This window comes from Amblyraja radiata, chromosome 4, assembly GCF_010909765.2.
Source record: "Amblyraja radiata isolate CabotCenter1 chromosome 4, sAmbRad1.1.pri, whole genome shotgun sequence".
NCBI classification, from domain to species: domain Eukaryota; kingdom Metazoa; phylum Chordata; class Chondrichthyes; order Rajiformes; family Rajidae; genus Amblyraja; species Amblyraja radiata.
The window spans coordinates 90,284,477-90,305,198 of record NC_045959.1 but is presented as its reverse complement, the minus strand read 5'-3'; the positions used below and the strand labels follow the sequence as shown (position 1 = coordinate 90,305,198).

General features: G+C 41.6%; 1 protein-coding gene across 1 annotated transcript in view; it reads right to left on the bottom strand.

Moving 5' to 3' along the window:
* The window catches only part of col22a1 (collagen type XXII alpha 1 chain), a 266,647-nt gene extending 247,137 nt beyond the window's left edge, over positions 1–19,510 (bottom strand). The window contains exons 1-3 of the mRNA XM_033019945.1: positions 19,201–19,510; positions 19,102–19,151; positions 5,769–5,892 (exon numbers count right to left, since the gene is read on the bottom strand). Of these exons, the coding sequence (XP_032875836.1) occupies positions 5,769–5,856 (88 nt within the window). The 5' untranslated portion in view covers positions 5,857–5,892; positions 19,102–19,151; positions 19,201–19,510. The remainder of the gene's footprint in view (positions 1–5,768; positions 5,893–19,101; positions 19,152–19,200) is intronic.
* Positions 19,511–20,722: the final 1,212 nt, after the last annotated feature.

The window sequence follows — 20,722 nt, the reverse complement described above, 5'->3', positions numbered from 1 at the left end:
AGAAAAATTACAGTAGGTTGAAGTCTTGTTTCAATAAGATGCATATAGTATTCTTGCTTTCTTTGCTCGGGCATTGAGCATAAGAGTCAGGAAGCCATGATGCAGCTTTATAGGACTTTGGTTCAGCCATAGTTGGAGCATTACATGCAGTTCTGGTCGCCCACAATATAGGAAGGATGTGAAGGCTTTGGCAAAAGGTACAGAGGAGGTTTAACAGAATTATGGCTGGATTAGTGGGTATTAGCTACATGGAGAGTTGGATGGACTTGGATTGTTATCTCAGGAACACTGCAGGTTGAGGACTCTGGCACTGTAAGATAGCTGCTCTACCGCTATGCCACTGTGCTGCCCCTGCACTGAGGAACTCCTGGAGTGATGTCCTCGACTGAGTTGATTAACCTCTGACAACCCCAACTGTCTTCCTTTGTGCAAAGTGTGACTCCATTAGAGTGTTTTTCCCTTCATGTCTATTGACATCAACACTACCACCATTTTTGAATGCCACACTCCATTACATATACCCTTCAAGGTCAGTCATTCTCACCTGGAATTCAGTTATTTGATCTATGTTTGGACAAAGCTTGTGGTAGATCATTTCTAGCAGTACACAAATGATAAATTTCCTGATCATTGCGAGTAGACTAATTGGCCTATAAATTGCTGACTTGAATTTTTCCTGCTTTTTATGAACAGGTCAAATTTTGGCAATTTTCACGGCTGAGTGTGATGAATGCCAGAGATGAGCCAGTCTTCCAACAATACCTAGCTCTGACGTACAGCTGAGTTGGAATACAAGTTTTCAACACTGCAGCTGGGATGTTCTCTAGACCCTAAGCCTTTGCTGTATTCAATGTCCACAGCCATCTCTTCATAACATTTTGGATGGATCAAATAGCTGACAATTGATTTAAATGATGGTGCTGATTTCATGGATTATTGATTTGGATTTAACATGGCTGCAATTTATTAGCTTTGGCTTTGGCGTCCATGTATTGAGCCCTGACATAGTTGAGGATGGGGATACTCTTGGTGTATCTTCCTCCCACTAGCTGTTTAATTGTCCACCATCAATGATGGCTTAATGTGGTCAGACTACAGAGATATGATCTGATATGTTGGCTGGGAGATCACTCCACTCTGTCTATTGCCTGCTATCTTTGCTGCTTACCCTGCATGTAGTCCAGTGTTGTAGCTTCACTATGATAGTTTCTCATCTTTAGATATTTCTGGTGCTGCTGCCAGCATGCCTTTATGCACAGCTCAATGATAAAAAAAATAGATCCAAAAAAGTGGACATGTCCCCAAACTATTTTCATCAAATGAGTAGGACTTCAAATTTTCAAGATGGAGATCGAAAGGTATTCTTGGGTTTGAGTAAAGGAGAGTAAAAGGAATTGAAGAACTAATCAATTATAATCCAATGCAATTTTTCCTGTTTTTTATAAACAGGTCAAACTTTGGCAATTTTCACAATTCTGAAGTCTGAAATATCTATTTCTGTTGCTATTTGCTTACGAAAAAAGGTAGTCACACGCTAGCTTTCTTTTCTTTTTCACTTTTCTTAACATCTTACTTATAAATGAACAATAATGTGTTCCACTCAAATTTGTTTGGAGTATGTGTTGATTCTTTAACTAGGATTGATTGGCAGCACAATTTATTTTCCAAGCTTTTGACATAGAATAAAACAATGGTGCAGACATTATTGATCTTGATTGATGTTTAATAATGCCGCCTTGAGGCTGATTTTCTAACTTTGAACCTGCCCTTTTTGTATATGTTTGACTCAGCAAATGAAATTCCATTGAGCAGGGAACTGAATAAAAGTGAGGTTAACAACATTTTCTGTGTGTTGTTGTTCACTAATCCTTCCCCAAACCCAAAACAATTTTGATATCTCAGCACTCGTTTTTTTTCACTTTTCATTGCTGCTCCATTCAACTGCCACCCTCGCAAAATTGCTTCAGAAATCTTTTTCCTCTCAAAGCCTCTCCCTTCTTAAAATCTACCAATCTGACCAAGTATTTAGTCACTAGTACTAATATCATCTTTCGTGGTTCGGTGTTTAACTTTGATTTATAAAGCTCCCAAAAGGCATTTTAATGTTTTTTTAAATACTTTAAAATAGTTAATGTCCTAAGTAAGCAAGTTTATATTTTTCTTCTTTTAATGACACTCTGAATTCATTATGTAATGGAATAATTCATTTCTGTGGATGCAGAATCCATGCTTGTATCCCTCTAAACCTATCCTATCCATGTACCTGTCTCAACTACCTCCTCCAGCCACTCGTTCCATATGCCTACCACCTTTTGTGCAAACAAGTAACTCTCAGGTTCCTATTAAAGATTTTCCCCCTCACCTTAAACCCATGTCCTATGCTCCTTGATTCCCCTCCTCTGGGCAAAAGACAATGCATTTACCCGATCTATTCCTCTCATGATCTTGCACACCTCTATAAGATCACCCCTCATTCTTCTACCCTCAAAAGAATAAAGTCCTCGCCTGCTCAACCTCTCCCAATAGCTCAGGCCTTCGATTCCTAGAAATATCCTCGTAAATCTTTTCTGCACCCTTTCCAGCTTAGCAACATCAATATTAGCATCTGCAGCCTTTTGAGCCAGGTGAGTTTCCTGCATGCTATGCTTTCGCCATGAAAGATTACTGCTCACGTCATATGCATGTTGTATAATCTGGGTGACTATCTCATGTGATTCATAAAGAAGTCCAGTTTAACAATGAAAATCTAAAACATCATCACAGTGCAGTCTATCTTTCTCCGAGCACTTTGGAAGTTTGCAACCCTGGTAAATAATACAGAGTCCATCGGCTTCTGTTCATGGAGAAGGCAGTCACACAATACAATATAATACAATACAATACAATACAATACAATGAACTTTAATTTTCCGTTAGGAACTTTGGTTTCTGCAGCCATACAACAAAAATAAACAATTATACAAGACACACAACCAACTCAATTCACACAGACATCCATCACAGTGAGTCTCCTCCTCACTGTGATGGAAGGCAAAGTCTTGTCTCTCCCCTGCTCTCCATCCTCTCCCGATGTTAAAGCCCCCGGCGGGCGATGGTAAGTCCGCAGCATCTAAGGCCACGCCGGCGATGTAAGGATCCCCTCCCGGTCTTAAAGTTGGAGCCCCCAGTGGGCGACGGCAAGTCCTGCGGCCATTAAAGCCGTGCCGGGCGATGTCAAGCCCCGCTCCGGGCCGTTTTCAGCCCCGCAACTCGGGCGGGAGAAGCTGCCCCTGCGGGAGCTCCAAAAAGCGGTCTCGCACCAGGGACCCGCGAGCTCCCGAAGTCACCGTCCACAGGCCTGCAGCTGGAGCCTCCGAAGCCCCGAAGTTTGGTCGCAGTTGCGTGCCACCACAGCTCCCCATGCTCCGACGCCGGCCAGCCCCACGATGGCAAGTCTGCAGGCTCCGCGACTGGAGCCCCCAGGTCATTCCGGCTGGAGGCCCCACGGTGCTAGGGCCCAACAACAACGGAGACCCGACAGGGAAAATGTTGGGTCTCCCATGCAGGGAAGAGATTCAAAAGTTTTCCGCCCCCCACATATACACAGTTAAAAAAACAATATAAAAAACAATATAAAAACCCACTGCAAATGGGACAAATAATAAATAAAAGGACAGACGAACTGCAGGGGCCATGCCATTACAGCGCAGCCTCACAAGAGTAGAGACACCCTGAACAGCAGTTTGTTGCAACTTGTGATTTATTGTAAATAGCTGTAACATCACCATTACTGTTTCACAGCTTCAGTGATTCAGTTTTGATCCTGACCTCGAACGCTGTCGGTGTGGAGATTGTATGTTTCCCTGTGACCATATGGATTCCTCCAGCTGCACCAATTTTCTGCCACATCCCAAAGATGTGCAAGGTGGTAATTTAATTGCCCACTGCAACTTGCTCCATACACCCAGGTGAGTGGTAGCATATGGGGAGAGTTTATAGGAATGTTGGAAAATTAAATTGGGATTAGTGTAGAATTAATTTAAATGGGTACTTGAGAGTTTGCATGAACTCAGTGTTCCAAAGGATCTGTTTCTGTAGATAGACACAAATTGTCAGAGTAACTCAGCAGGTCAGGCATCCCTGGAGAACATGGATATGTGATGTTTTGGGGCGGGACCTTTCTTCAGACTCTTTGCTGTGCTGTATAACCCTAGCTTTTGTACGTTTATTATTGAACCCCATTGATAATTTCATAAACTATTCCGCACATTTTATTCATTTCTTAACCTTCCTGTAAATGCAGAGTTAAATCTACATAGAAGTCAACGACAGCAGTTTAAATCTATACATCAACGACAGCAGTTTAAATCTATACATAACGTCAGCAGTTTAAATCTACACATCAACGACAGCAGTTTAACTGTACAAATTAAACATTGCCTATTTGTTTTTGAATTCCATCTGCAGAGATATAACTAATTATATCATTCTTTTTTTAATGATGAAATCGGCTTTGGCTACCACATATCACTACCCTGCATTTGCACGCATTGGTTTCTCTGTTCATTTAAATTCAGACTATTTATGGTGCATTCCTTTCCCTATTTTTAACTTACAAAATGTATTACTTTACAACTTGGAAACTACAGAGCCTATTTTGATGGAACTAATGGTGGAAGCTAGACCACAAGCAGTGAACCACAAGTACTGCACCCAGTCACACTGAGCTTAGCCTAATTTAAGAAAGGGTAATGTTCATATGGTGTTCTTTAACATTTCAGGACATCCAAAATAATTTCATAGACAATTCAGTGCCTTTCAAGTTGCTGGAACTGAAGATTTGCAACCCCAGATTTCCTTGAACAGAGAAAATACAGATAATTTACTTTTGGTAAGGTTGAAAGGTAAAGGTAAATATTGATCAATACACTTGCATGTCCTCCTTTGATTTTGTGCAAATAGTGTGGTCGAACCTTTGAAATTTAGCTGAAAGGTTCTCAGATAAAAGCCAGAAAACGTGATTTGATGGGCGCAGTTCTGAAGGATGAGCAAGAACGCAGGCCTGGTGTATGTGGCCATTAACTTTGAAGATGACAGGGCAAGTTAAGAAATCCATACAGATCCAACACTTTATAAATAGAGGCCCAAATACAAAAACTAAAAAGTTATGGTGAACCTTTATAAAACACCAATTTACACTAGCAATTTGCATCCCATTCTATGCATCACATGGGCAAGATGCAAGATGCAAGGTGCAAATGAAGACTTACTCAAATTGTTCCAGGAATGAGTGACTTAAATTGCAAATAAAGGCTGGAAAAGCTTTGCAGCTCTCCAGTGGATTGAAGCTTGAAGATTGAAGATTGAATTTCAATCAAAGTTCAAAGAGGAGATCAGAATGTTCAAAAGATAATGTTTAACCACTCTCAAAAGAAAGTTCAATAAGAGAGGAAAATGTTACATTATCAAGTGATATATGTTGGAAAAAGATGCATAAAATGGGAATTTCAAAGACTTTACACTGGTTTTATTTATAATTACAAACGCTTGTAGGGACAGAAAATCATTTAAAAATTGAATTAAATTGGTATGTAAAAAAAGTTAAATACAACAATGATGAACTGAACAAAAATATATATTAAAAATCCCCAAATTTTGAAAAGGATGAAATTTCTCTATTCTGTAATTTCAACAACTCTGCAGAGATCTGAAGCAAAGGATACCTGAAAACAAAGGAGATTATTCATATCTGACTGGATGCAATTTTAATAATGAAATTGGCACCATACCTGCTCTTTCTGCAGTAGTCTCCCCTCCAAACCATAATGACAGAACTACGATGACATATAACGCTCGAGACATAGCTCGAAGTACCATCCCTGTTTGTTGGTCAACAATATGAGGACGTTTAGCCTGTAACAAAATAGAAAGAGATTAATTATTAAGTCATCAGTTCTGGATTGCTATTGAATGAACAGAAGACCAGCCAGATGTATTTTCTGTTCTGTATGTTCCCAATCTGAAGAGATCTGGTCGCATATCAGATCAATTTAGCTTGGCATCATGTTCGGCATAGACATTGTGGGCTGGGGGTCTGTTCCTGTGCTTACTTTTCTATTATCTCTGTTCCATGTAATCTTCTGTGAATCATAAACTTTTAGACTTTGGACTTTATACTTTTGAGATACATTGTGGAAACGGGCCCTTCGGCCCACCGAATCCATGCCGACCATCGATCACCCATATACTAGTTCTATCCTACACACAAGGGAATATTTACAGCAGCCAATTAACCTACAAACCTGTATGTCTTTGGAGTGTGGAAGGAAACCAAAGCACCCAGAGAAAACCCACGTGGTCACAGGGATACCATACAAACTCCATGCAGACAGCAGCCGTAGTCAGAATCGCACCCAGGTCTCTGGCGCTGTAAGGCAGCAGCTCTACAGCTGCGCCATTGTATCACCCTATTAGATATAATTAGACATTTTAATGTTTTTTCACTCTGCCTCCTCTCTTGAAGATTTAATAGATTGATCTACCTTTCTTCTTTTGAGAACAGAGAAATGCAGATATTCCCTCAAATGAGATTAACCAAAATGACTTGGGACAGTGATCGCACAAGCAGCTATGAAGAAAGTTCTCATCCTTTTGGTTGAGCTAATAAACAAAGCAATGTTAATACCATAAGCATCTGGAATGTCTAATTTAAAAAAAACACAGAAAATTTTGCATTTACTCAGCAGGTCAGCACCCACAGAAATAATATCAGTTTTTTTGCAAATTGCCAAATTTTCAACAGAACTAGAAATAGCTAAAGAGGTACATGTTTTAAGATGCAGAGAAGGTAGGGATGAGAAGGAGCAAACCATATGCTTTGACAGCAAATAACCTGCTGTTTCCTTATCTTACATCAAAAATGTAAGAGACCAAAGGCAGATGTTTCATAGTGGGAGTGGGGTGGAATGTTAATGTGACAGGGTCTCATGGCCTGTTTGGAACAGTTCTGCCAATTGATCACCAAATGTTAAGGAGACCACATTGTGACTAGGGAATGAAAAGTAGTTAAAATGGCAGCTCCAGCATCTGCATGGCAAGATGTACTGGGAAGATGGACTGCAAAACATGTGGACAAAATAAAGAACAAACATGTTGGTGAGGGAATGATCAATTTGATTGCTGAAGTGGGGGAATTAGGCACCACAGTGACACAGTTGGTAGAGCTGCTGCCTCACACTGCCAGAGACCCAGGTCCAATCCTGACCTCGGGTGCTGTCAGTGTGGAGTTTTCACATTTTACCTGTGACAGCATGGGTTTCCTCCGGATGCTTTGGTTTCCTCCCACATCCCAAAGACGTGCGTGTTTGTGGGCCAATTAGTCTCTGTAAATTGCCCCTTGGCAACTAATGTGAATGGGTATTTGATCATTAGCATGGACTCGGCAAGTCAAAGAGCCAGTTTCTATGCCGTGACTTAAAACTAAACTTAAACTGAAGGTAAGCATAATTTGTTAGTCAGTAAGTCCCAGATTTATAACTATCCAACGTAAGTTGTGGACTTCCATGGCTGAACCTAATGGTTCACTTTGCAACTGCAGGTCGCGGCTAAGAACATTAATTCTAATTAAATAAGAAATCATGGAAGGAACTGCTGCTACAGTTACATTACGGGACTAGTAACCCAAAGGCCTGAACTAACAATTCTAAACACACAAGTTCATAATCTATAATGGCAGCTGTCACTGGCTGCATAGTGACACAGCGGTAGAGTTTCTGCCTTACAGCACCAGAGACCCGAGTTCAAACCTGATTTTGGGTGCTGTCTGTGTGGAGTTTACACATTCTCCCTGCGAGCATGTGCGTTTTCTCCAGGTGCCCCCGGTCTCCTCCCACATTCCAAAGACCCTGCAAGTTTGTAGGCTAATTGGCATCTGTAAATTGCCCCTAGTGTGCAGGGTGCAAAATTAGGATAACATAGAACTAGTGTATGGGTGATCGTTGGTCAGCGCAAACACAGTGTACCAAACAACTTGTTTCCACGCTGTATCTCTAAACTAAACTAAAGTAAAAGACAGCTGTGGAATTTAAGTTCTGGTAATTATCTGGAATTTAGAAAAAATATATAGTATCAAACTGCCACAAAATTGCTTAATTACCATCCAGTTCCCAAATGCCTTTTGGGGGAGAATAACTGCTATCCTTGCCCAGTCTGGTCTACATGTAGTTCCACGCCAGCAATAATGTGCTTCACTCATAAATGCTTCTAAAATAATCTATAAGCTATTTAGTTATACTATTACAGTTGCATTATAAAAGAAAACATAAATAAAACCCATGACAACTCAGCCAGCATTGATTAAGGCTCCAGATTTTGATAGTTCTGTCAACTTTGCAAATCCCCCTCACTGGACCAGTGAAGCCTGACACAATGTTACTCGCTAAATAATATCCTGCATACAATGTGCCTGCCACCTCTATGACAATCCCTGCAAATGTCTTGTCCTAATTGGTAGAAGAAGAGTTGGGACAGTTGTATTACAGGCAATCCTCTGCCATTCCCTGTTCTGAATATGTGCTACCAACGGGACAAGTCATTCGCAAGGGTTATCCTCCCAGTTAGTCCTCTGGAGAAGCCGTCGGGCCAGCGGACCGTAGCTGGACGCAAGACCTGCTGCAGACCATGGCCGAATGCAAGCCCAGGCATTCTGTGGCCTGCAGGACGTATCCGCCAAGCCGGTGAGGAACCGGCGAAACGTGGGCTGGGAGGGGGAGCCTGGCGAGTTGCCGCTGCAACTTCCCATGAAGACTGGAGACCGGGAGGAGGGAGTTGGTGACGACGACGGATGTGATGGGAGAGGAGCGACATCAGTAGGAGAGGAACGGGAACCGGGGTCTGGCCTTCAAGGTTGGCTGCGAAAGGCGCCCCTGTAGAACAAAGGTGGATGGACGAGGAGAGGAACGTTGATTTGTAGGTCGGCCAGCAGGTCCCAGGGAAGGCAAAGGGCTGGAGACCCGCAGCAGCTTGGGACTTGCCTGAATTGGGCACTGCTCATAACAACTAGAGTGAGGACTGGGCTTTGAAAATAGTGCCAAAACATGGCGCCTCTTGCAAGCGGGCTCAGTAGACTCTTTCTGTACAGTTGCTAATGGGGGATGATATGGTGATACTCTACTGAGCTGTGTGTAAGAAAGGAAGTGTGTTTCCACTTTATCCTGAATACTGTAGACGGCTTGGTTGTAATCATGTATAGTCTTTTCGCTGACGGGATAGCATGCAACAAAAAAGCTTTTCTCTGTACCTCGGTACATGTGACAATAATGAGCTAAGCTAAACTAAACTAAACTAAAAATAAACCACACCCACTTTATCACTTCTGTTAGTTATATGGTCAAAGAACCTCAGTTGAGTTGTCAAACATAATTTTCCTGTTGTGAATCTATGCTGACTCTGCTCAAAGCGTTACATTCTTCATTATAATTTCCAGCTTTTCCCTTTCCACTAACAATAGACTAACATCAGCCATTCTTTGTTATCTCGCTTCCCCTCCTTTCTTAAAGAGTAGTGTATTGTTTGCTACCCAATAATCAAGCGGAATCATTTCAAAATCCACAAGAAAAATGGTGAAATAATTAAGGCTTAAAACAAGAAATAAAACTGCTCATGACATAGTAATAGTTTATATTATTTTTGACCAGGAATCAGTGAAGTGGAACACTCCTAATAGGAAAACACTTGTGCTGATTTCTAACTTAATCTAAATTGGTGCTTGCATATCAGTTTCTGCAACTCGTCTTTATCATTGCAGTTAAGATTGCTGATATTCTTGGTTTTGCATACCCAAGGTGTGCAAAGAGTCGCCACATAAAGGGTGCCGCCAAATTTACAAAGTATCCTGCGCTAGGTCCTCCTTTGTTGCCCCCTCCCTCCCTGTGGCGATTCCCCCACGCTGGGATGTGGGCGCTGCTGTTGAGTAGCCTTGATTAGTAAGAGTGGAACATGTTGTAGATGGCAGACACTGCTACAACTATTCTAATAATAATAATAATACATTTTATTTTTGAGCGCCTTTCAGGAATCTCAAGGACACCTTACAGAGATTAACAGGAATAAAAAACATATAATCAGAATGAAATAAATAATAAATAGACACCACAGAATAATAGACATCACAGAAACACAAATTAAAAACAGAATTCAATCCAAAAACAAAAAAATCAAAAACACAATGTGAAAAGTGAGCAGCGGCAGCTAAAGTGCGCCAGCGTCCACTCTCCCTTCCGACAGCCATCTTGGACAAAGACTAACAAGATTACTTACAGACAAAAAAAATAATTCCCCCACAATGGATACCACTGTGGTGGAAGGCACAATGTCCAGTCCCCAACCCCAAGTTCACCCAAAGTCAGGCCTATTGAGGCCACCACAATTGCCTCTACGGAGGCTTGATGTTCCTGGCCGTTCTCACCGGGTGGACTTGCCCCGGCGTCGGGAGAGTCCTCTCAGCGGCTGGGCCACCTGGAACGGCCACTTCCTAGCTGGAGACCGCGGCTTCCGAAGCCGACAAGGCCGCGTCGGCCTGGAGCTCCCAGGCTCCCGATGTTGAAATCGGCGCCGCCCACTCCGCTCCGCAGACCCGCAGCCCGGAGGTGTCGATCCAGCACGTCGCTCCAGCGCAGCGACCCAGGCAAGGCATCGCCCGCTCCACTCCGCGACAGCGCTCCAGCGATGCGCCGCCACCGAGGCCGAGGTGCTGGGCGGTCCCCGCCAGGAAACGGCGCTCCAAGCCCGCTGGTAGGCCACGAGGACGGGTCGACGGGCAGCTCGGAGAAAATGCTGCCTCACCGACCAGGTAGGGACCTAGAAGTAAAATTACCCCCTACCCCCCACATTAAAAAGTCAATTTCTCCAACGGACGAAACACAGGACTTACTAAAAACCTTTTTTTAAAAAGCGAAGTAAACGGACGGCTGCTGGTTAGCAGCCGCTCCCCATTCTGGCAAATGAAATAATGTCAAAAAAAGTCAAAAGAGTTTATTGTCATGTGTCCCTGACAGGACAATGAAATTCTTGCTTTGCTTCAGCACAACAGAACATAGTAGGCATTGACTACAAAACAGATCAGTGTGTCCATATACTATTATATACGTAAATACACACATGAATAAATACATTGATAAAGTGCAAATAACAGATAAAGGGATATTAATGTTCAGAGTTTTGTCCGAGCCAAGTTTAATAGCCTGATGGCTGTGGGGAAGTAGCTATTCCCGAACCTGGTCGTTGCAGTCTTCAGGATCCTGTACCTTCTACCTGAAGGTAGCAGGGAGATGAGTGTGTGGCCAGGATGGTGTGGGTCCTTGATGATGCTGCCAGCCTTTCTGAGGCAGCGACTGCGATAGATCCCCTTGATAGAAGGGAGGTCAGAGCCGATGATGGAATGGGCAGTGTTTACTACTTTTTGTAGTCTTTTCCTCTCCAGGGCGCTCAAGTTGCCGAACCAAGCCACGATGCAACCGGTCAGCATGCTCTCTACTGTGCACCTGTAGAAGTTAGAGAGAGTCCTCCTTGACAAACAGACTCTCCGTAATCTTCTCAGGAAGAAGAGGCGCTGATGAGCTTTCTTAATAATTGCATCAGTGTTCTCGGACCAGGAAAGATCTTCAGAGATGTGCATGCCCAGGAATTTGAAGCTCTTGACCCTTTCCACCATCGACCCGTTGATATAAACAGGACTGTGGGTCCCCATCCTACTCCTTCCAAAGTCCACAATCAGTTCCTTGGTTTTGCTGGTGTTGAGGGCCAGGTTATTGTGTTGGCACCATATGGACAGTCGCTCGATCTCTCTTATATACTCTGACTCATCCTCATCAGTGATACGTCCCACAACAGTGGTGTCGTCAGCGAACTTGATGATGGAGTTCACACTAGGACAATAGTATGGCTTTGTTTCGAATGGTATTAAGCCTCTTGTGGGTGGTTGGAGCTTCATTCATTCAAAGGAGTGAAGAGAATTCCATCACACTCCTGTATTGTGACTTGTAGATGAACAAATGGGTTTAGGCTCTTAGGAGGAGGGTCATCTATGCAGAGAACCTACCCTTTGACCTGGTCTTGTAGCCACAGTATTTAGTGCCTGGTCCAGTTGGGTTTCACATCTTTGGTGACACACTACTCACATTTGCCAAGGATATTGATAATGGGGATTTGGTAATGGCAATGAGGGTAGGTGGTTAGACTTACGAGGGTAGGTGGTTAGATTCCTTTGTTGGAGTTGGTCATTCCCTACCATCTTTGTGATGTAAATTCTACTTAGGACTTATTAGCTCATGGAATGCTTAAGTTGCTGATATGTGTTGAATAGAATTTAACATTGTGCAATGGAATTTACCATTTCCATACTTAATGAATATCAAAAGCTGTCTTGATGTCAAGGACAATAAGTCTCACCTCTGAAGTTCAGCTTTTCAATCTAATTTTAGACCAAGGTTTGAAAGAGGTCAGGAGTCAAGCTTGTTCACACCAAAGATGGACCATGGGTCTCAACACAAAACATCGCCTATTCCTTCTCTCCAGAGATGCTGCCTGTCTCGTTGAATTAGTCCAGCATTTTGTGTCTATCTTACCCAATGAGTTATCTCTCAATGAATATGAGAACGCCCCTACAAATGGCAAATATCTGAACTAAGAACAGAAATGGTTAGAGATCCTTTCACACAAATCATAAATGTATTTTCTCTCTTTGCACTGCTGGCTCACCCTTCAAATATTTTATTTTTTCATTCTAAAAGAAGTCAGTTCACCATTGTCAATCTCGCATAATTTAGGTTCCAGATGTCATAACCATTCAATTGCTTTCATATGTTTTGTTAATAGAATACTGAAAGGAATTACACAATTTTATTTGAAGGGGTAGATGAAGATAAGAAAAACCTTGATTAAATCTTGGCTCAGTCAGAAGATGACAGTTCACGTTAGTACGTATGATAATATTGATCAAAAGATTTGTATCCCAATTTAGTATTCAGCAAACCCTAAGTGTAAAATCAAGTTTATATTAATTAGTTAAGATTTAATAATCCACTTTTATAAAAAATAACAGCTGGTTTAGTGAAAGCAACTACTTCAGAATCTTATATGCTTTAAATGTAAAATGCAAATAAGAGCCAGTGGGGTGTTTCATTAGAATGCTCCATCTCAAACTTTGCAATTGATAAAACCCTCCTCTTCTGTATCCACCCATCGCTTGCCAGATTTTGTTCCACCCCACCTCTCTTTCAGCTTTCTCCCCACTACAACAATCAAACTGAAGAGGAGTCCAGACCCAAAATGTCACCAGTCCATGTTATCCAATGATGCTGCATTACCCACTGAGTTACTCCAACACTTCGTGTCTTTTATTGTAAACCAGCATCTGCAGTTGCTTGTGCCTGTTATATAGAATCCTTTTGTTATTTTAAATATGGATCTTTCTTTCAGTTTTGTTACATTTGCACCAAAGATCTTTGTATAATTAAACAGGCATGTATTGCTCAAATGCTCAAATGATTAAATGCTTAATACGGTTTCCAAAGTGATGTAGACAATGGATCTACTCAACAAACATACAGTGACCTCCATAATGTTTGGGACAAAGACCAATCATCTATTTATTTGCCTCTGTACTACACAATTTGAGATTTGTAATAGAACAAATCAAAGTGCACATTGTCAGATTTTAATAAAGGCCATTTTTATAAATGTTGTTTTCACCATGTAGAAATTACAGCAGTGTTTATGTATAGTCCTCATATTTCAGGGCGCCATAATGTTTTGGACACAGCAATGTCATGTAAATGAAAATGGTCATGTTTAGTATTTTGTTGCATATCCTTTGCATGCAATGATTGCTTGAAGTCTGTGATTCATGGACATCATCAGTTGCTGGGTGTCTCATCTGGTGATGCTCTGCCAGGCTGGTATTACAGCCATCTTTAGCTTATGGTTGTTTTGGGGCCTAGTCTCTTCAGCATATAAAAGGCATGCAATTGGGTTCAGGTCAAGTGATGGACTTGCCCACTCAAGAATTAACCATTTTTTAGCATTGAAAAACTCCTTTGTTGCTTTAGCAGTATATTTGGGATCATTGTCTTGCTGTAGAATGAACCGCCGGCCAATGAGTTTTGATACATTTGTTTGAACTTGAGCAGATAGGATGTGTCTATACACTTCAGAATTCATTATGCTACTACCATCAGCAGTTGTATCATCAATGAAGATAAGTGAGCCAGTACCTTCAGCAGCCATACATGCCCAGGCCATAACGCCCCCCACCACCGTGTTTCACAGATGAGGTGGTATGCTTTGGATCTTGGGCAGTTCCTTCTCTCCTCCATACTTTGCTCTTGCCATCACTCTGATATAAGTTAATCTTCGTCTCATCTGTCCACAAGATCTTGTTCCAGAACTGTGGTTGCTCTCAGTGGTCTGCATCTTGCTGTGTAGCCTCTGTATTTCTCTTCATGAAGTCTTCCGCAGACAGTGGTCACCACACCTGACTCCTGAAGAGTGTTTCTGATCTGTTGTACAGGTGTTTGGGGATTTTTCTTTATTACAGAGAGAATTCTTCTGTCATCAACTGTGGAGGTCTTCCTTGCCCTGCCAGTCCTTTGCGATTAGTAAGCTCACCAGTGCTCTCTTTCTTCTTAATGTTGTTCCAAACAGTTGATTTTGGTAGGCCTATTGTTTGGCTGATGGCTCTAACAGTTTTATTCTTGTTTCTCAGTCTCATATTTGATAAACAGCAAGTCCTCATGTTGATAAACAGCAATAAAAGTTTCCAAAGGTGATGGAAAGCCTGGAGGAAAGGCTAGGTGCTGAGAGCTCTCTTATACCTGCATTAAGGAAGCATTTAAACACACCTGAGCAATTACAAACATCTGTGAAGCCATGTGTCCGAAACTTTATAGTGCCCTGAAATGGGGGGACTATATATAAACACAGCTGTAATTTCTACATGGTGAAACAAAAATGTATAAAAATACTCTTTAATAAAACCTGACAATGTGCACTTTAACCACATGTGATTTTTCTATTACAAATCTCAAATTGTGGAGAATAGAGGCAAATAAATAAATTATGGGCCTTTGTCCCAAACATTATGGAGGGCACTGTAATAGGAAACAGACAGGCCCTCTGATTACACACTACAGCAAAGTTTATTTTTAACAGGTGTGCTATAAAAAGATTTGTTTAATAAGATTTTAACTTGCCAATATTATATACCAGGGGGATCAGTAGCTTGAGGAGAAAACCAACAAACTCTTGGTAGTTCATATATGCTGAAAGAAACTTCAGAGACAGTACTCTGAGATCCTTCAACTCTGTAAAACCTTATGGACCAGTTTGGTGGAGATATAAAATTGGGACCCGCAAACAATATTGGATGTAACATGTAGGAAATTAAACTGGGTAGTTTCTGAAGTGCTGGACTTCCAAGTGCTCCCAATTCACGGACTTTTCACTCCTTGTCTTCTCAAATGCTCTTTCGCCACTTTGAGCAGCCAAGACCGTGGCATTCTCAAGAGTCAGCAGAGATGTTTGATTTTTGCAAGGAAGCTTTTGGGCTCATCATTGATCCCTTTCCTGTCTCTTCTCATAGAGTTATAGAGTGATACAGCGTGGAAGCAGGCCCGTCGGTCCAACTTGCATACACCAGCCAACATGCCCTAGCTACACTAATCCCGCCTGTCCGCGTTTGGTCCATATCTGTTCCAAACCTCTCCTATCCATCTACTTATCTAACTGTTTATAAAACATTGGGAAAGTCCCAGCCTCAACTGGCAGCTTGTTCCATGCACCCACCACCCTCTGTGTGAAAAAGTTACTCCTCAGATTCCTATTAAATCTTTTCCCTTCATCTTAAATCTATGTCTACTAGTCCTTGATTCATCTACTCTGGGCAAGAGATTCTGTGCATCTACCAGATGTATTCCTCTCATGAGCTCTTTTTTGGAGACCAAACAGGGGACCAAAATTGTGATTGCCCTAAATAATGAAACTCAGGCCTTGCTATTGGTGTGGTGGCTTGGGAGAAGACACAAACATTAATGCTCTTAACTTTTCAGAGAATTTGAAGCATTTTACAGACCCCAATGGTGGTATTTCTCCAATGCCTCGAGGAATCACCATTGCCCTGTAGACGATTTTATTGTGCTGGGTTTAAGGCTTTCATCTTCAAAAACCCTTTTCTTTTGTCAGCCGCAGGATTGCTGACTGCACTTAGTATATAAATCCAGTATAATTTCTGTTGATGAATGTATTTTGATATCATAGGTTACTTTTCCTTCCAATTCTTTCCTGACACAGATCATGTATTGTCACATAATCACTGACAGCTATTTGTACCACCCTTAATGTAAGTGCACTATTTCACAGGCCACATAAAAGTTATAGCTCGGTGAGCCGCGGGACTGATTGCCATCGCCCGGTGGGGTATCGCCTCAGCGCAGAGGGAGAAGAGGAGGGAAGAGACAGTAACCCTAAGATTTTTGCCTCTATCACAGTGAGGAGGCGCCTGGTGAACTCACTGTGGTGGATGTTAATTTGTGTTTATTGTGTGTTTTGTTGTTTATTATTACATGTATGGCTGCAGGCAACGACATTTCATTCAGACCGACAGGTCTGAATGACAAATAAAGGATCTAAATCTAAATCAAAACTAAATCTAAATCTAAAAGCCCGATTTTTAAGGCAGTTTCTTCACACAACCTATTTTGTGAACAGAATCAGGTTTATGTCATGAGACTAACACATTCTCTTCACTCACGTTAGATGGTCTATAGTTCACTGAAAGATAATTTCATTCTAAAGGCATTCTAGTACATTTCCTCACATGGTTACTTGTGAGGAAATATTGACCAAGGCCTACAATAGTGATATTGACTACAATACAGCTATCTGCCATTACTGGTTACACAGGGTGCCAAGGATATAGAACCATTGGAGCAGATGTTGGCCATGAATCCTCTTGAGTTTGACCCATCGTTCAGTGATTGTTTTGTGGCCAAACACAACAATCCAGTGTCCCTTGATCACCTTCAGATTACAGAAATTTATCATTCTCAAATTTAGAAATGACTGGTTGGCTTTCACTTTATTCGGTACACGTGACAATTAAGCTGCATGTCCCTACAATGTGGGAGAGAAACCTGAGCACCCGGAGAAAATCAACCTGGTCACAGGGAGAACGCACAAACTCCACACTGACAGCACCCGTAGTCAAGATCGAACACAGGTCACTGGCGCTGATTTAAAAATAATGAATGGGTCGTGAGATCTATGGGATTACGGGCAGCACAGTAGCACAGCGGTAGAGTTGCTACCTTACTGCACCATACACTTGGGTTAAATCTTGACTCTGTGTTCTGTCTGCACATAATTTGTATGCTTTCCCTGTGGGTTTGCTCCAATTTCGTCCCACACTCCATAGAAGTACAGGTTTGTAGGTTAATTGGATTTGGTAAAAATATTGTAAATTATGCCTGATTTGTTGGATAGTGCTAATGTATGGGGATCGCTGGTCAGCACGTACTCAGTGGTCTGAAGGGCCTGTTTCCATGCTGTACATCCAATGTGCCCTCAGTGAGATATAAGTTTCCTTCCACAAGCTAGGATACTGTCTGATTCTACTTTACTTCATTGCGGACTTTGGATTTTGTCTCTGTAACTGTTGCGCTACAATGCTGAGAACTCTATTATGCACTGTGTATCTTTTCCTTCACTCTCTCTCTTGGTACTTGAGTTTGGTCTAATTGTATGTAAGTATAGTATTCAAGGGCCTGTCCCACTTTCACATCTGGCTGGAAAAAACATCCCAACTTACCTGTTGCCACGAGTACCTATGGCTAGCATAATGAGCCGCTACGATATAACTACGAAATCCTACGACCTCCTACAGACTCGTTACGAACATTCTGCGAGTTTGAATCAGGGGAAAACTTGGGAGAACTCGTGAATTACCTCGTAAAAGTGGGACAGGCCCTTAACTGGTGTGATTGGATATCATGCAAAACAAAGCTTTTCACTGTAGCTACTATACAAGGCAATAATAACCCTAAACCGGAAAATGATGTCCTCTGACACATGACCTTGCTCACATTTGGAATAGGAGACAGTTTACTATGGACACCCTCATTTGGGAACCAAAATTCTATCATAATGAGGAACGGAGAAGATAAAACCGGGCTGTGTGGGGCTGGAGAACGATAAGGTTGGAAGCTGTGGAGGGCAGACAGCCGGAAGTGATTCCAAAGATACACACGTCTGATTGAATTCAAACTTCAAACACAGTAGCCCAAGTTACACACATACACAAGGTAACAATCTGTGAAATATGACTGTTGTCCTTTCACTGTAAAGATTTCTTCCTTCAGTAACTCCCTCATCTCCTGGTCATTTTCAGTCCCTCTAGATTGTTATGTTCTGCCTCTGACTTGCAATGACAACTCTGTGGCTAAACGGGGAAACACTGCCTTCGCCTACACTTGCAAGCAATAAACCTACTACAAACACACACACGCGCAAGCATCAAGATGATTCTAAAAACGGCTTACAACATTTTTAGCCAGAACTACTCTGGCTTTTCTGATATATGCAGCTGCCGGAGGACCCTCGATGACTTGCTCGGTTACTGGAGACAACGTCTCAACGGCTCCTGGAAATGAATAGCAAACTCAGTACTACAAACGTGAGGAATGAAATGCTGTCTTCGAACGATGCTGACAGCATTCTCTCAACAACGTTCGCTCTTCTCGTCCAGAAGTAAGCAGGCTGCACTTAATGTGTGCTTAATTCTTAACATTGTTTCCGAGTTTATGCTGCATGGAGTGTTCTCGACACCAAAGCTGAATCACATTACACCACTTGGGATTATTGAACGTAAAGTAAAAGGACTTATTTTAGAAAACGTGGTTATCCAAACGCTACTGGATATTATTTAAATACATATGCAAACAAATCTTGCAGCACTAAGCATTTAAAAACATCATTCTAAACTTGGCACTCCACCAATCTTAAGTAAATCTCATTAAAGGGGCATCCTGTGACATAAATGGTTAAATAATTGTATTCGTGTCAGATTCTTACCTGAAGCAAAGTTTATCTTGAAAAGAAGTCCCACCATCAATTTTTATGGATCACGAGAATAAAAAAACTCAGCAAAAGGCAACAAATAAAATATTTCTACTCAGTTCTGGTAAAGTGACACTTCTCCCATCACGATCCAAGCGACCACGCTTTTCCAAAGAGACGCACGTCTGATTGAATTCTAACTTCATACACAGAAGTAGACTAAGTTACACACATAAATGGTACCAATGTGTAAAAAGTGACTGTTGCCCATTTACTGTAAAGTTTTCTTCCTTTAGTAAATCTCTCATCTCTTGGTCATTTTCAGTCCCTCTAGAATGGGGCAGTGTCGCTGTATTAAGTTTCAGAGGCAGTGCAAGGATTAACTATACTGTCAGCCCATCCAATTATAGCAAACTTTGGGGTATTTTGGTCCTTGTGCATCTGAAACCATCTCATGTTTAACCCATAAAAAGAGAACACAATTGCCCTCCTTCGTCGGTGTATGAGGTATGTTTCATTTCACTGTCCGCATCTTTCCAAGTTTAATACAATTGTAATGATATGTCAATAATTTGGTTAAAAACGTATTTTATTTCAGAACTGGCAATTTCTACAAGTGATAATCTCGCCTTCAGGCAACTCTGCAGAGAAAACTCGCCACCTTGTGTTCGGCATTAAATTGACAATAAAATGAATTCGGTTGCAAAAGTTCATGAATTGTTACCGTGCAGAGTCATCTTAACGCCACAACGCGAAGCTTAACGAATGTACCGTGGTAAATAAATAATTATATAAAATCAAATGTTACATTTGGCACCACTCACAGATCCCAGCTAATGTTATTTCTGTCAATAAACCAATCACATTTCAGAGAAAGCCAGACACAAAGTGCTCGATTAACCCAGCGGGTCGGTCGAGACCCTGCTTCAAACTCTGACCTATTCCTTTTCTGCAGATATACTGTCTGACCCGCTGAGTTATTCCGCCTTTTGTGTCAAGCTTCGGTTTAAACCAGCATCTGCAGCTCTTTTGCGTAAGGAATAACTGCAGATGCTGGTTTTAATCGAAGTTAGACACAAAATGCCGGAGTAATTCAGCGGATGTGGTAGCATCTCTGGAGAGAAGGAATGGGCGATGTTTCGGGTCGAGACCCTACTTCAAACTGAAGAAAGCTTTTGTTCTGCAGTTCTTTCCTACACATTAATATTTCTGTCTTTGAAACAAATTAATTGTCCACGTTAATTCAGTAAATTCAACAGAAAACATGAAAGGTTCAATGCTGACAGAAGAAACTGCGATATTCCATACTGGATCGCACTGAATGGTTGTCTTTGACAAGAGTGGTGTGCTGTTAGAAAAAACAGCCATTGAATGGGATATTCGGCTGTTCCATAGATTATTGAAAGATACCACACATAACACAACACTATTCGATGGCTGGATGTTGTCTTCAAAATCGTACTTTGCTCTTATCCTGCGACTACAAATGAAGCTACCAATGGTTGTGGAAGCAAGGGAGAGAAATGAAGAGGTCAAAGTCAAAGGAATATAACATGATTGAACTTGCTAGAATTAAGATTGGGAAGTCATTTAATAATTTTAATATTTTATACAATTCATAATTTTATACACCCAT